This window comes from Rhinatrema bivittatum, chromosome 5, assembly GCF_901001135.1.
Source record: "Rhinatrema bivittatum chromosome 5, aRhiBiv1.1, whole genome shotgun sequence".
NCBI classification, from domain to species: domain Eukaryota; kingdom Metazoa; phylum Chordata; class Amphibia; order Gymnophiona; family Rhinatrematidae; genus Rhinatrema; species Rhinatrema bivittatum.
Window position 1 is genome coordinate 134573356 of NC_042619.1, and position 17646 is coordinate 134591001.

A 17646-nucleotide genomic window follows, 5' to 3' on the forward strand; every position below is an offset into this window, starting at 1 on the left:
GGAGAGAATCTTCGCTTGATCAAAACTTCTTCTTATTTTTTTTCAGGTATAGAACTGCAGATTTTGCACTTCCTCCATCTGCTGGAGACAGAGAAATACTGAGGAGCTGCAGGTGGCACACTGGGTTAAGAGACAGTGTCCGTGAAACTTTCTTTGTCTCCATCTGCTGGAAGGGAGGCAAAACCCAGGAGTCTGTTCTGATCTCGATATATACAGGGAAATTTGATGTAATGCCTCAGTGCTATCTCTAATACCCACTCAGGTTAATCCTGTGGCCACCTGGAGGGTCTTGCTAAGCACTGCCCAGGCCTGCTTGTATCTGCACGAGCTTACACATTGGCATCCTCTCACCTACCAATTAGGACCTACTTGCCTCTGGGCAAGTACTCCACCTGCAAGCTATCCACTGGTGGTTTCTAGGGACCCCACATAACCCAGGGGTCACACAGTTCCTAGAAATACACCTGGAGAAGAACTACAGAGAAAACTGGAAACATTAATCAGTCCAGGGCAGGCAAAGCTAGCAAACTATTTAGTTTATTAATAAAAAGTGGGAACAGTGAATGGAAAAACAATTTTGTAACCAGCTACAGGTAAAAAAAAAACAAAAACCCAAAACAAACCAAAGATTAAACAATAAAAGTTAGCTAAATACTTTTGACTACTTACCTGTGCTTGGAGAACTTCAGGAAATTTGCTGTCACCTGAGTTGTAGTAGGGTCTTAGTACAGAGATCTGCTCTCTGTACTCCCAGCTAAGTTTACTGAATTCTAGCAACTTTGGGGCTATTTCCCCATCTGAAGGGCCAATCAGAGTACACAGTACTAGCATTAGCTCCCTAAACAATGGCCATATGTGTGCTATCCATGCCTCATTCTGAGTAACGTCAGCATCCCAAGCCGTTTGAACTACAGTGATGAGGTCAAACACGACCAGCAGGCCAGCACAGAGGAAATGAGCTCTCAGGAGAGAACAGTCATAGGGCAAAATAATAAACCACAAAACATGTTTTGACACCACACCCTTTCAGTCAGTACTTTGTAACATCTCCTTTGTTAGAAATAACAGTTTCCAAATGTTTCCTGTAGCCAGCTAACAGGCTTTTGGAATTTGTTTCCCCTTCCACCTTGCAGAACTCTTCTAGCTCAGATATATTTGTAGGTCTTTTTGCATGTATTTCTCACAGATTTTCAATAATATTCAAGTCTGGAGACTTAAGGCCATTCCAAAACCTTCACGTTTCTTTCCTGTAAGTACTTCATGCTTTATTTTGAGGGATGTTTTGGATTGTTGTCTTGCTGAAATATCCAACTTCTTTTCAGCTTCAATTTTTTTTTTATTGACTGTACAACATTAGCATATATTCCAGAAAGTTTCAACCTTGTCAAAAAGTTTTGTTTTATATACTTTAGATGACAATGTCGTAAACAATCTCTCCTTCCAATAATGCTCCCATGTAGAATATTGTTGTGTAAGTAACACTGTATTGTGGACAACTATTCCAGATCATTTGCAGTACTCTGTGGGTTCTGCTTTTCAGATCTGAGCAGCCAACAGCCATGCGGTGGCGGTGACAGTGTCAGCAGGAATGAGAGAGTCTCCGAGGCTGCCAGCAAAACAAAGAGAGAGGCCTGCCTTTTGTGTGTGTGTGTGTGTGTGAGAATGGGTGCCTGCCTAATGGTCTGTCTGTGCGTGTGACATAATGGGTGCCTGTCTGTGGATGAGAGTGAGAGAGAATATGAGTGCCTGCCTGGGGGTCTGAGAGAGAGAGAATATATTAGTGCCTGCATGGGGGTTTGTGTGTGTGAGAGAATGGGTGCTGCCTGGGGGTTGGTCTGTGTTGTGTGTGTATATATATGTGAGAATGAATAGATGCCTGCCTGGGGTGGTCTATGTGGGTGAGAGCCTGTGTGTGTATATGAGGGAATCTGGGGGATTAAGAGCTTTTGTGTGCAGGGGGGGGGGGGGGGGGGCGGAGAGGGACTTAGAGCCTGTGTATGAAGATGAAGATGGTAAAAGAGAATGAACATACCAGTGCGTGTGTGTGTGTGTGTGTGTAAGCGAGAGAGGATAAAATTTGAGTGTCGCCCTAGCCCCCTAATCCTCGACAATCTCAGAGTGACTGGAAATTAAGTTCCCAGGTATGGACAGCAGGGACTTTTTTTATCCTCAGTTTTAATTGTGTGTTATTTGATACGTGTGCGGTTTTGAAATATTTAATTGGTGCTTGGGAAATTTAAAAAAATGTATATGACTTTAAAAGATTTTGTTCTATTTGTCAGTAGTTTTAAAATATTTATTCTTTCATTAGTATGATTCTATTATAAGTGATGCTTTACATTTCTTGATTTTATTTTATGAGGAATGGTCGTTCTGTCATTGTTACACTGTAGACAGAGTCTGGTTTCTTGGAGTTTCCATTTCAGTTTTTATCTGCAAAATGCTGGTTCTAATTTATGATCTTTTATTCTGTATTTGGTGAGGATCTGTCTCTGCTCTGTGCGTGTGACCAAGGGCACAGATTTTGCTAGCATATGGTGTCTGTGTAGGGATCTATAGCAATCGGATTTATCTTGGTATTCTGGGAATCAGTGTTATGTTTACTGTGCTGCTTTTTAAGAGGTAGGGTTCTTGTTTGAGTTCTTGCTGTTACTACTGTTATGTTGTGATAAGTTTGCAGTATAGATGTTGAGTGCCTTTTTTTTACAATGTGTCTGGCAGTGGAAGGAGTTTGTGCTGCTGTTACTGTGAGGTACCTGCCTGGATGTGGTGTGATATCTGCCTCTCTTTGTGTTTGTGTATATCTGATTGCTCCAATCAGCAACCTGAAGAGAATTAAAACTGGAATTTTGACCTTCTGGCTGGCAGAGAAATTCTCAAACAATCAGCTGTTGAACCATTTGCCAAAAGGCAGGCAATCATGCTGCCAGCCAGAAGCTCAAAATTCCAGTTTTAATTCTCTTCAGGTTGCTGATAGGAGATATCTATCTATCTATATTTATCTATATACACCCACCCAAAATAAAAACAAAAAAAAAAACCAACCACAAAATAATACTTCCCTCAATAAATATACAGTTAGCACTGAACTATTATTCCAAAAGTTACAAAATAGATTTTATTGGCTTCAATAAACCTGTCTGTTGCCCTCTTCTATATGGAAAGTACTCTAAGTAGGAAGAACCACAGAAAGCAGCACCATGCAAAAAAAAAAAAAAAAAAAAGTCTTGAGTAAAAAAAAATAAATTCCAGGGCATACAATATACACAGTCAGGGCCGTGTATATTATGCATGCATTTTGTGCCAGTAAACTAGTTGTTGCGGGATAAAACAGATGCTTATAAATTTAGCATCTGTTTTGGTAACCTGCACACACAGGGCACTTAATATTAATTTATTCACTGCATCACTTACTGCCAGTTGTCAGTGTCAGTGAAAAGGACCAATGGGCAATAAATGAAGGAGTGAATAAATTAATAATAAGTCCCCCACTTGTTCATACTAGTCTGGCCAGATGATCAGGAATAATTTGTTAAAACTGTGGAATTGTTTCAACTAATCGAAGGCCTAATGAATCAGCAACGTTTTGGACCTATTCAACAAGGTTTGTTTTTTTTTTTTTTTAAGTAGTAATGAATCAACTGGAAGGATGTCCAAACATTTGCATGCATCATATTCTTTTTTTTTTTTTTTTATTTTCAATCTGTTGAAATCGCAAATAATTAGTAATTTTGAATTTAAAACTTCAGAAACTTGCCACTTTTAAGTTTGAGCCATGTACAGATTTTGTGTCTGCTTCTGTTCACTTAGAGATGCATCGAAAATTACGATAGACCAGAGATGACTAAGCATTTAAACAGAACTATAGATGCTAAAGGACAAGAGATGATGGCAAAGGATATGACAAACACATTCAAACACTTCAAACATATAAATAAGGCAGAAAAACGTTTAGAGAGTAAAGAATGCTGTAGAACAAGTCATCACAGTAAGAGATTCCAAGGGGTTAAAGCTTCATAGAAAGTTTGCTGGATGCATTGAATGAGCTCCTGGAGGAGGTGGTGAACAGGGAATTCAAGAAAGCCTGGGATAAGCACAAAAGGCTCTCTAGTTGCCAAGAAGGTAAAAGCGCCAGAGATCAATTAAGGTCCTACAGCAATGCACTTTGAATGAAATTGGGCAAACTAGATTTCATTATATTTTTTTGTTTCTAGGCATTTTATTGTACAACATGGTTCAATAAATAAATAAAGGGAAACCTGATGGAACCATTTGGTGACTTGAGTAGCCAGTTCATTTTCCGTGCTCTCTGAAAGTGCAAACTACTAAATACAATGGTGCTTACCCTGTACTATGCAGGTTTTGCCCATTTAACATTTTTTGCGCTCTGGATTTACTTTTTTTGGATCACACAATTACAGATAAATTATGGTTATCGTATTTTATGATGTTTTATTATATATGATTTTGTTTGCATTATTTTCTTTTTTGTTCCATGCTTTGTGGTAAAGCATATTATAAAAATGTTATCTTATGTAAAAAATGACAGATTTTCTGCAAGCCATAAAGTTCACTGGGAGCACTATCACTTTTATTCTGGTATAAACCCAATATACAACAGCTCCATAATCCTTTGAAGGATCCTTCAACCTTTTTCTGCCAAGCCAAAAAATATAATAATATATCCAAGTCCCACCTTTACTAGGTTAGTTTTTGTAAGGATATAAATTTAGAAATCTTCTCTGCTCTGATTTCTCTAAGTCTCCCCCATGTACGTGCCTCATATGGCCAACTCCACCCTTGCCTTTCTCCATCATTACCTTATTGTACTTAAATGTTAAATGCTGGCAAGATAAGCTCTACTGCTACCCTATGGTCAGCTGTCAGCAGCTTCACTAACCAGGAAGGGGTTCTTATCTTTGGTGGAATGGGATCCAATGGCCACATCCATCTCCTCCTTTGTTTATATATTAATTCCATACACCAGCCAACACAGGATGTTCCCTGGCCTAAATCCCAAATCTTCCGGCTAGGGTCTCAGAAGCTCCACTCATGTGAAATTTATACCATTTTGCAAATCTGAACCAGGAACCAAGCATTTTGGAGTTTTGAGCCTGGATTTACCATCCCTGATTAGCCCCTATGTTTGAGAGCATTTCACAGGAAATGAAACAGATAAACTTTTAGCTGATAAGGAAACAATATTCTTTTAACATACTGTCCACTATTGTAGATGTCATGTAAAACTCCTCCTAACCAAGTTATGGCTGACGGCGGCACAGTCTGCCAGAAGTGTGACATTCATCTTCGACACTATCTATGATGCCAGAAAAGTGTCAATTATTAATTTCTAGGGACCTTCGTTTTCAGTTTTTATTTTCCCTGGGATTTTCTACATTAAAAAAAAAAAATCTGTGTAAAAATTTTGTTGTTACAGGAGAAAAATCAGTGGAAAAGTAATTTTTCCATTGATTTTTTTTTTTTTTGGGTTATAACACAAATTCCCAAGGAAAATAAAATAAAAATCGAAAATGAGCGTCCTAATCTTTTTCACAAATATCTGGAACATTGCTGTCATATACCCAATTACCATAACCTGTGGAAGGGACTCCGCTGTCATTCTGTACAAAGTCACTAAACCACCCAACCAGCAATAATCAAAAGGTCAAAATCTAATAAAAAGATTACAGTTGCTCAGAAAATTATGGCCCTGCAAGGATACGATAATCATGGTTGCTCATATAAAAGAGTTGGAAATGAGAACTTACCCTGAAGTTTATTTTAGGCTTTTGTGTTTCTGTGTTGGATTCCATTGTCTTCTCCTCTCCTTGCTCCGTGCTTTCATCAGCTGTGGATGTGGATTCCTTCGAAGTTACTGCTTTACTTTCTTCTGCAGCAGTTTCATCCTCACTGCTCTTGCCAGATTGGGGATCATCACTGCAGGCCCCAGAGCCTTCTGGCTTTTCCCACTTGGATTCTATTGAACACAGTGAATATACCTTAACCTGTATGTTGGGGGCTCACTTGTAGCTTGTGAAGAATCTACTTATTCCTTAGGTAAAGCACTACGAAGATTAACAGAGAGTCAAACACACCACAGACTGACCTTGGCATTTTTTTTTTTAATTCAATGAGTAACTCGTTCTACATTCAGTGCAGATCTCTGAAGAGCTGCCAAATCTAATGGAAACCTGTGGGCAGTGCTATGTAAAGTAATGAAGCCACTGTGGCATTTTGTACAGCCATATTCAGCTTTTTGTTAAACAGTTTTGCACTGAGAAGTTACTACTTACCTGATAATTTCCTTTTCTTTAATCTAGACAGATGGATTCAGAACCAGTGGGCTATGCACCTCTATCAGCAGATGGAGACAGAGCAAACTGATTTCACAGTATATATACTCCTGCAGTGACATTAGCCTGCCAGTATTCTCTTCAAAAGCCAATTGTGGTCAGACCAGCAACAAAACTTGATTAATAAAAGATAACCATTTCTGTAATCAACCAACAGGAAACACTGAACTCAGGCAAAGAATGTCTGAACACTAATCTAGGGATTGGATGAACACTTACCAGTAATCCCTGGAAAAAGTAGCCACACAGGAGGACCATAACACAAATCATTCGACAGCCAAGGCCGGGAAGCTGATTCCATCTGTCTAGATTAAGAAAAAGGAAGTTATCAGATAAGTAGTAATTTCTCATTTCCTAGCATCTAGACAGATGGATTCATGACCAGTGGGATGTACCCAAGCTAGTCCTGAATAGGACAGGAGGCTTCTCGCGGTCTAGTCAAAACTGCAAGTGCATAGGCTGCGTCCTCCTAAGCCTACACTTAGATGTGTAAGGAGGACAACTTTGCAGCTCAGCAAATGTCAACAGGAGACAACAATCTAACCTCCGCCCATGACGCTGCCTGAGCCCTAGTGGAATAAGCCCTAATATGAGTAGGCAATGGCTTTTCAGCGGCCACATACACGGCTGTGACTCCCTCCTTAATCCAGCAAGCTTTTGTAGCCTGCGAAGCTGGCTCGTCCTGTTTACCTCTACCATGAAGGTCAAATGGGCAATCTGTCTTTTGGAAACGTTTAGAAACTTCCAGATACCTCAAGACATATTTCTTGACATCCAAGGGACGCAACAGGCAATATTCCTCTGCATCTCTTTCCTTATCCAGAGACGGCAAGGAAATGGACAAATTCGAGTGAAAATCTGAGAGTACTTTAGGCAAGAAAGAAGGAACAGTACACAGCTGTATCACTCCTGGAGTCACCTGAAGGAATGGCTCCCGGCAAGACAAGTTCTGCAACTTGGAAATTCAATGCGCAGAACATATCGCCACCAGAAACATCATTTTCAAGGTCAGTAATTGCAATGAAAGGCCACGCAACAGATGAAACGTAGGGCCCGCCAAGAAATCCAACACCAGATTATGACTCAACAAGGTGTGGTGTGGGATGCGGGTTTTTTCCTTCTCAGACACTTACTTGTTTCTCGATTGTTTGAATTATGACCCACAAGAGAAAGGGGAGAGTGAGGATTTTTCCCTCCGAATTCTCACACCAGTTGGACTAGCACTTGAGCACCAAATTCACTGTCCCTACCCCAGATTTTCAGGCTTCGAGCCCCATTGGCGAAACAGAGAAAGGAACTCTGTTGTCGCCTGGGGAAGCCTCTCAGCCCGCTGGATTTTAGAACCCCGCTGCTTGCTTCCACCCAGTGCGGTGATCTCATTGAGGTGCTGGATGATGACCTCATCCTACAATCCTACATGGAGGGAGATGTCGGCGTCTCGTCTGGCAGAGGGCAGAGTTATTCTAAGCCTCCGCATTTTGAACATCCCGCAGAGGAAGGTGCCTTTGGTGGCGTTTTGTCCCTGGAGTTCCTGGTGGGGAGTGCATCCGAGGTTGGGACCATCTTAGAAGTTGAGCATATGGCACCTCAACCCTCTTTTGGGATTATTAACCCAGCGGTGGTCAACTTTGGAGTCCCTCAGGAATTTGATTGTTGGTTTGTCCCAGATGTTTAACGATCAATCCTAGCGATTGGAGACTGTTTCCCAGAAACTGGGATTCTGTTGCTCACAATCATCAGCAAATTCTTCAGGAACATTCGACCTCCATTCAAGTTTTAGGGAATAATATTAAACGTTTACAGGCCACTAATGCCTCTATTATCTGTGAGTGTTTGTCTTCTCTTAGAAGGTTGGAATCCATGAAAAACCATTTAAGGAATTTAAATTTGAGATTCGTAAATTTTCCTAAAGTTCTTGGTGAATTGCCTTATGTTACACTCAAGAGATATTTTCTTAAAATCTTGAAAATGCCACCTGATAAAATTCCTGCCTTTAATAAATATCTGTTTCTTCCTTATAAGCAGAGTTCTAATCAGTCAGGATTTACTCAAAATGCAGTGCATCTTTCTAATCTATCTGCATTTTTGGAAAATTCAGCTATGGAAGTGACAGAGGTCTACAATGTTGGTTTCCTTCTTTTCTGAGCAGGACCTAGGCCTGGTAATTTAGTCTTATTTCAAAAATTTAAATGTTTCCTTTCATGGTGGTTTAGTCAGGATATATCCTGATTTAGCCAGAGCTACACAAGAATGGCATAAAGCTTTTCTGGATATGCGCCTTGAAGCTCAGGCTCTAGGCACAAGCTTTTTGCTATGATATCATTGTAAATGTATAATTAAATTGAATGCTAATTCATTTATTTTTTTTAGTCCAGAGCAATTCTGGGACTTCTTAAATGCCAGAGCGACTAATCATGCACCTCTCTCTGAGTTTCTTATTTGTTCTCTTTTTTCTTACCCCCCCAATTTCTTTTGTAATAAGTGAGAGAATGATTTTCTATATACTGTTTATCTTTGGTATATTGGTTCTTTTAGGTTCCCTATAATATCTCTCAAATTGCTATGTAAAGTTTATACTTTGTTTATTAAATTTTCAAATATACAAAGTTAAAAAAAAGACTCCACAAGGGTACCAGTAACCGCAAGCGAGGACAAAGATGTTTCATTCCCCTCAAGAAACAGGCCATATCAGAATGAGATAAGGATTTGCCACTCACCTGGCCCTTGAAACAGGCAAGAGCTGCTACCTGTATCTTCAAGGAATTAAGGGCCAACCCTTTATTCAACCATCCTGCAAAAATTCCAAAATAAGCAGGATCCTCGATCTTCACACCAAGCCTCAAACGTTCACCAAACCCATACACAGGCTAAGGAGATGGAGCTCTTGCGTGCTCGAACAAGGTGGCAATCACTGCAGTAGAATATCCACGCTTCAACAAGTAAGCCCTCTCAAGGGACATATCGTAAGACAAAACAGAGTTGGATCTTCATGAAGGACAGGTCCCTGCTGCAGCAGATTCCTATGTGCTGGAAGTCTGAGGGGAGGGGGAGTCTACCAGGAGTTTTCACAGATCTGCATACCATGGTCTCCTGGGCCAATGCAGAGCCACAAAGAGCACCATCCCCTGTAGCCTTTGATCCTCCGAACTATTCTGTCCAGCATGGGCCACGGGGGAAAGGCATTCAACAGCTGTCCCCTGGCCAGACCTGCATGAGAGCATCGATGCCCAAGATCTTTCCTGCGACTGAAGAACTGAGGAACCTTCGCATTGCGAGAAGTTGCCAGCAGGTCTAGAAACGGAAGGTCTCGGTGAACCATCAGTTGAAAAACCGACTGACAATACCCATTTCTCCTGGGTCCAGACTCTCCCTGCTGAGAAAGTCTGCTCTTACATTGTCTTTTACTGCAATATGCGAGGCCAAGATTTCCTGAAGATGCACTTCCACCCATTCCATAAGTTGGTCTATCTCCTGTGATACTAGCTGGCTCTTGGTTCCTCCCTGCTGATTGATGTAAGCCACCATCATTGCATTGTCAACATTACTTGGACCGCTCGACCCTGCAGCTGAACTACAAGCACACCAACCAGACCGCCCGGGCTTCCAGTCGATTGATATTCCAGAGAGACTATTCTATATTCCAGCGCTCTTGTGCGATTAGTTCCTGACAGGGAGCTCCTTAACCCTGGAGGCTCGCATCTGTCATGAGTACCAACCAGCCCAATATTAGGGAAACTCCCTTTCTCAGATGAGCCGCTTGCAACCACTACTGGAGGCGAGAGCAGACTTCCATCAGCAGGTGGAGCTGAATCAAATAGTCCTGAGACTGCGGGTTCCAACAAGACAGCAGGGGGCGCTGAACAGGACGCATATGCATCCTCGCCCACAGCATCACTTCCACAGTTGCCGCCAAACAGAGTACCTGTAAATAGAACTACACTGTCGAGTGTATAGTGTTCACCAAAAGAGGTACCTGTATCATCAACATCTGAATACAAGCTTCTGGTAGGAAAAACTTTGCCTTGCCTCATGTTGAATCAAACACCCAGGTACTCCAACGACTGAGATGGCTGAAGATTGTTCTTGGCTATTTTAACCACCCAATTGAGCTCCTGCAACAGGGAGATCACCTTGTGGGTCACCAGGCAACTCTCTTCCAGAGACTTGGCCCGAATCAGCCAGTCGTCCAAATATGGGTGTACTAGGATTCCATTCTCTCTCAACTCTGCCACCACTACCGCCATAATCTTGGAAAAAGTTCTGGGAATGGTGGTCAAGACCCAAAGGCAGCACTCAAAACTGATAATGACACCCCAACACCGCAAAACATTGGTGATCCAATCAGATAGGAATATGGAGGTACACCTTGGACAGATCCAAGGATGTCAGAAATTCTCCTGAGTGCATGGCCATTATCACTGAGCGCAATGTTTCCATGTGAAAATGAGTCACTTGCAAATGACAGTTGACCCCTTTGAGATCCAGGATGGGATGAAAGGAGCCCTCCCTTTCTTGGGCACAACAAAATAAATGTAATATCGACCTGTATTTTCTTGAGATGTAGGTACTGGAACCACAGTCCTCAGACTGAGGAGCCTTGACAGTATACACTCCATTGCCTGCTTCTTCTGTGGGAAGTGGCAGGGGAAACCATGAACACATCCCTAGGACCACTGTAAAACTCCAGCACATATCCTCATATCACTTCCAGGACCCACTGATCTGAAGTGATCTTGACTCACCTCTGATAAAAGAGAGTGGCGCTCCCCATCTCCTGTTCCCGGGAGTGGGTTAGCAAACCTTCATTGGAAGCCTTGGGAAGTTCAACTACCTGAGTCTGTGCCTCGCTTGGGCTGTCTGGGACGAAAGGACTGAGATCTGTCAAAAGGCCCAGCCCTCTGAAAGGTTGTTCCTCCGTAGGGCTGAAACTGCTTGCAGCCCCTCAGACGACCCCTCATACCAACGGGGCGCAGCAACTGCTTCTTATCCTCCGGCAACCGAGGAACCAGGGATTTGCCCCACTTACTGGCCAGTTTCTCCAACTTGCTCCCAAACAAGAGCAAGCCTTTAAAAGACAATTTTGTAAGATTAGCTTTGGAGGTCACATTGGCTGACCAATTTTTCAGCCATAACCAACGCCTGGCCACTATTACCGAAGTCGCTTCTCTGGCCGAGGTGAGGACCAAATCGCAGTCCTCATCTGCAGGTTCCATAAATGCCCTGGAATTCAGTTCAGAGTCCTCAACCTCCTGAGAGAGAAGCAAACAAGAGCGAGCCACCAGGGAACAACAAGAAGCTAACTACAGTGTCATTATCACTGCTTCAACTGCTTTCTTAGGGATGGCCTCAATCCTCCAATCATGCACATCCTTCAGGGCCGCTTCTCCCTCCATGGGGACATTCGTCCATTTAGAGACGGCCAGACAAGAACATCCACTTTTGGCGTCACGGCATGTGACGTCACGTCTTGAGCAGCCAATTGAATGCACAGGGGCCCGCTTTCCCCCCGTGCTGGCAGCCATCTTCCTCCGGGAGGCAGGAGCCACGATATCTTCTTCAGATGGCCGGACGGCTGCAAAAGTAAGTCGGGTCAGGTCGGGGATGCAAAAGTAAGTTGCTTCGCCGCTGTGTCTTCTCCCCTCCTCCCGGAGCAGGGCGCGAAAAGCAGCCTTGCTCTGGGAGGGGAAAAGAGACACTGACGCAAAAAAAAAAAAAAGTTGCTTCGCCGCTGTGTCTCTTCTTCGCGCCCTGCTCCGGGAGGAGGGGAGAAGAGACACAGCGGCGAAGCAACTTTTTTTTTTTGCTTCTGGCAGTCCCGACTTCCTGGTATCTGTCATTTCAAATGACAGATACCAGCGTGGCGTGAAGCGTTAGGCCCGCGCACCCAGGATACTGTATAGGCGCTCTATCCAGTACAATGGGTTGCGCGGGCCTAAGGCTTCACAGACGCGGTTTACATTTACATAAAATTAGTGTTCAGGATCGAGCGATAGGTGTGCTGCACTGTGCGTGCGGCAACCGCGGGTGCCGCAGGCACTAACGCAGCTCTTCCTACCGCTCGGTACTGGATAGACCTGTGAGAAATCTTTTTAGAAGGTGCTAAAGACTTACTTACTCAATGTATTTTTCATGCTAGGCGATACAACTATAGTACAGAATATTTGGTAGCTAGGCTTAATTTCTAGATAATTAAAAATAAAATAATACAATACAGGTTATGTATGTTAACATTGTCATCCTCTTTGAACTATTTACTGAGGATACGGGACACAAACTGTTGTTAAACTAAACTATGCTTTTCCTCCAATACTTCTCATACCCAAAATGCTTCTCAAATTAAGAGAAGATGGGGAAAGGCAATTTTAATAGCTCCCTATTGGCCATGTCAAGTATGGTTTCAACACCTTGCCATTTCTCAGTCTATTTGCTTGAACATCTTCCCAAACTTGATCGTACAATACAATGGAACATCTCATCTTCCATCTTTCACACTTTCAGCCTGCATGCTGGAAGTAAATTAGTGCAGGCTATGGATCTACCCTCAGAAGTAGAAGTTGTTCTTGCTGCAAGAACACTTTCCTTGAGAAGATCTAATAGTTTTAAAAGGGAAAAGATGTTCTTTTGTGCTGTAATACTTAAGAGTCTATAATGGTACACCAACATTCAGGTCTTCCTAGCTCTCAGCAACCTATAGTAGCTAGAAAGGCCAGTTTCATCTTCAAACTCCGCTAAAGAACCTACCTACACTGTGGGATTTAAATGTTGTGCTTGCACAACTCATTAAATCACCTTTTGCTCCCTTAGCATCTAAAGACTTTCAGTTTATTTCCTGGAAATTTGTGTTTTTAACTGCAGTAACCTCAGTATACAGAGTGAGCGAGCTGCAGGCCTCTCCCTATACTCACATTTTTTAAAAATAGAGTAGTGTTAAAGACTCAAAACGTTTTGCAAAACTAGTTTCTCAGTTTCACTTAAATCAAAAACAGTTCTACTAACTTTCTTTCCAAAACCACATTCTAATAAAGGTGAATAAGCTCATTGCACCATAAACTGTAAAATAATTTGGATTGTTGTATCTGGAAAGATCAAAGGCTTATAGGAAATACTCCCAGTTGTTTATTTCCTTTAACCCAGTAAACCAGGGCGTGTCTGTTAGCAAGCAAACTCTCTCCAAGTGGATATCTGATTGCATTTCGCACTGTTATATTATATCAGGTCTTCAACTGCACAAGATACTGCTGCTTTCAAAGCACGCTACAATAATTTGAAAATGAAGGTACATTACACTACATTAAACCACAAGAATTTCTCAGGAGTGCTCTGCTTTCTTTGTCGCTTTCTGCTTTGATTGCCCATTTGGGATGGGACAGTCCAAACATCAGATAAACAAAGGTGGCTAACTTCTGTTTTTCTAACTGTGCCAGAATCAGTTAAGCCATACATGAGGCTTGCTGATGTCAGTTTTGCTGCTGCTGGACCCAAATGGATGCTCCCTGAAGCTTTAAAATAAGTTAGCTCATGAATCACTCAGATCAAAAAGTTACTAACAGTTACGCTCACCCAGCTGAGCAATAAGCCACCTTGACTTCTGAACATGGCTTCCCCTTTTAAATACTACACAGATTTATCAGGACTTCCAGTTAATAATGCTGTAGTCTTTCTAGGGCTGTGTTCAAAGGATTGGAGTGGCTGCTTACTGGGACTTTGAAAATTGGGGAAGTCTAGATCAGTCAGTTAAAATGTCCTATTTAGGTTCTTTCAATGAATCGACACACAGTTGTATACACAAACATATAGTTGGAAATGAGAAGTGCCCTTATTACTTAATATAGCCAAGTGCTCCCTTTGAAATGTTTTCATACAACTGGCCAACTCAGAGGTCTGCATAAACTATATAAAGGGTCCCCTTATGTGTGCTTGTTCCCATAGGCTCCGAAATGTATGTTATCAATTAATAAGTGATGCAAAGCAAAATTTCAAATGACAAGCAATGCCCATACCAATTATTAAATATTTTCAATTAAAATCAGTGCATTAAATATCAAGAAATACTGGAATTTGCTGACTTGGCTCTCTTGAAACATGTTTGGTTAAATCACGCAGTACAAAATTAATAAGCATTAGATTTCCTTCCACTCTCACTGTCCCGTCCTTAGGAAATGCTGCTCTTATTTTATAGTGCATTATCAGCATCATGCTGTTATAATATATTTTCACCTAGTGCTATCAGATTACATAGTGCAGTACACAATTCACACAAGATCGCTTCAATGAAGAGGTTAAATAATTCACTCAGAGCCAAACACCAAATGACAGGCAAGGCACTAGAATCTCCTTTTATCTCCACATGGAAGCTGATACACTTATGAGATCAGGAAATATGTGAAATTCAATAAAATAACAGGTTGCTCCATCTGGAGCAGGACTAGTGGAAGTTTCACAGGAGTCTGCAGTTTTTAGAGAGTCTTATAAACCATAATGCCACTTTTATTGTTTACATATGGCTTACAATTAGAGTTTGAGCACAGAGAACATACATGGTTTGCTCATGGGTTACAAGGTAATAGATGGGAAGAGAAAAATCTATTTAACATTTTAGACCGCATTCCCAATCAAAAAAAGATCACCCAAGATGGCAATGTACATATTAAAAAGACTGTGCCAAGGTTCTCCAGTTTTCATAGTTCTGGGCTCCAACCACAAGACAATCTTTTACTGCATGCGGCTGCAACTCTGACTTTTACATTAATGGCTGAAAGTTTAAGAAATCTATCCTGCTTGTAGAGACAAGACTGTTGCATGACCCACTTCTGGTGAAGCAGCAGCCACTTAAGCAAGACGGCATGACCCACAGCCTTGTGGGTCATCAGAAGGACTTTACAGAGCACAGCAGTCATCTGATTCTCAGCTGAGAAGTAACTTTTGTTTCAGGCATCTAGTGTGAACAATATCCAGAAACCACATGTTTCAAAAGACCAATTTAATCTCAGAATGAACCGCTAGTTAGACATTCCACTCAGTAGCAAAAGCTGGCTTACCTCCGGTTTCTGTATTATAATAATAGATGTGACCCTCTTCAGTAACACCTTTAACCCATGTAGATGATGTTCTTTCTAATTAAAACAAACATAGAACAAGATGAGGTGTGTGGTGCGATGTTTCATACTTCAGTATAGCAACATTATTTGCAAACTAAAAGCAAAACCCAACCTTCTCTCATTGCTTCTGTGACTTTTGGCATGTAAAGCAATTTCTGTAACTACACAGTTTTCATACTGAATAAAGACATATAGTCATCATGCTCGGTCTTCTGAGGGTATTGGCCACTATTTATTTATTTTAAAGTGTTTGTATACCGCTTTTACAAATAAAATTTAATCAAAACAATTTACAGTTTAAAATATACATAATCTGCTTAAAAAAAAAATAGACAAAAAAAAACGTTTTGTTCATTATAGATCCCTGAGCTCACTGATATTTTTTAGAAGGTAAGGACAACCTTACATGGATGAAAGATTGCTGGCAGAACAGACTTTCACAGTGTGATAAAAAGTAGGTGGAGAGCTATGAGCGCCATAGCAGCGACTAGAAGGAATGACCTGCTAGTCACATGCACTGAAAGTCCCTGCATTTCACAACTGCCTCCCTGGGACAGCAACCAGTTCCAAGATGAGGAGAGGTAAGACTATACATGTGCAGAGCCCCAAACCAAAGCCAAAGGCAGTCTGTTCTAATGGAAAAGAATTAAAAGCCTCACAAAGTAACAGACACAATGAAAAACAGATGACCATCTCAAAAAGTAGAGTGTAATTAAACCTATTGTAATTTGTTTTAAACTTTTTTTTTTACTGTGAACAAAACAATGATTACAGCATTAAATAGGTACAAAACACTGTCACTTCAGTTTCAATATACCTCACATATCACTCCCATCAAGAACCCACTCACACCCCCCCCTCCCTTCAGGATCCCTAAAACAAGATGCAGAAGAAAAGGAAGAAAAACATAAAAGCAAATTGGGAGTATCACCCACATTAGAACAGGATAAGCATCAGCTCTATACAAAACATCACAATAGTACAACTGCTCTTTGCAGCAGTTACATATCCCCAGTCATTGACCTTGAACATTAAACCATATTGCAAACCACGCTGCTATAGCCATTCTAGATATTATGAGGCTGTTTTCCTCCATTAAGCATCCACTAGTAAATCAACTATTAGGTTGTTGCTTTTCCTTCCAAGCTACATAAGGAGCCCAAGTTTTATCAAACTTAAGTACAGAATTATGCTGTAAAGCAGAAATCCTTGCTAGACCGTAGCATTTATGTAGCCTAATCAATACCACATTTAAAGGAGGAGCCTCCGTTCGCTTCCAATAAGCTGAGAGTTCACACCATGCAGCAATGAATATCTGCTGACAACTTCTGTTGCTCAATTCCTGACACCGGTACATTTAACAAAATATATTTAGGATGAAAAATATTTCCCACCCCCAACACAAAGGAAGTCCATAACGCTATCCGTTTCCAATAATTAGAAATCAACCCACAACGCAATCAAATATGAAAGAGCCCAACTCCCCACAGCCCCTCCAGCATTTATCAATGTTTCTAGCACTGAAAGGTGTTTGTGTGGCTGTTACTGAGGTGACACCAGAATTTGTGTTTTCTTTTGTATGGTGAATTGGTGTGGGCTGTGTCTCTTGGACAGCGCATTCCTTTTGGGTATCTTAGCAGGGGCAGCAGCCTCAGGCAGCAGATTGCCATGAGCTGTTCCTAACTGCTGGCATCAGTTACTGATAAAGTAAAGCTCTGCTCCTGCTCTGGGCTGCCAACTCTCTGAACAACCTCCCACAGACTGACATCATCAAAGGCTGGCTCAATGTCGCACTTGTTAGCAGTCAAGAGAGACATTTTCAGCCTGGCCTTTATTGATGTCCAGGCTTGGGAGGCAACTCAGAGTTTGTCACATGGCAGCAGCAAATTTTCTGATGCTCCACCAACTTCAGCAGTCACCCTAAGCCCCTGGTCTAGCTGAAATCAAGACTGTCTTAGCCGGAGTAAATATCTTTGGGGTAGTGGTCTCCAGGGAAAAAAAAAAAAGCCGCATTTTGTAGAGGGGTGAATAATTAGTGGGCAGGAGTGAAGCTCAATAATGGAAAGTAGAAGTGTGATCTGCCTGCATGCCCTAAATATCTTTGTTTGAACCCTTGAAAATTTGAAAACATAGCAAACAGCATACAAATATTCTCTTTTCTGACTAAAGATATTCAGGAAAAAACAGTATTTGGC

The 17646-nt window shown here is 41.6% G+C and overlaps 1 protein-coding gene across 1 annotated transcript in view; it reads right to left on the bottom strand.

Annotated features, from left to right (window-relative positions):
- WBP4 (WW domain binding protein 4) overlaps positions 1 to 17646 on the bottom strand; it is an 80459-nt gene that overhangs the window by 20969 nt on the left and 41844 nt on the right. The window contains exons 7-8 of the mRNA XM_029603179.1: positions 15392 to 15462; positions 5769 to 5977 (exon numbers count right to left, since the gene is read on the bottom strand). Coding sequence (XP_029459039.1) covers positions 5769 to 5977; positions 15392 to 15462 — 280 coding nt within the window. The remainder of the gene's footprint in view (positions 1 to 5768; positions 5978 to 15391; positions 15463 to 17646) is intronic.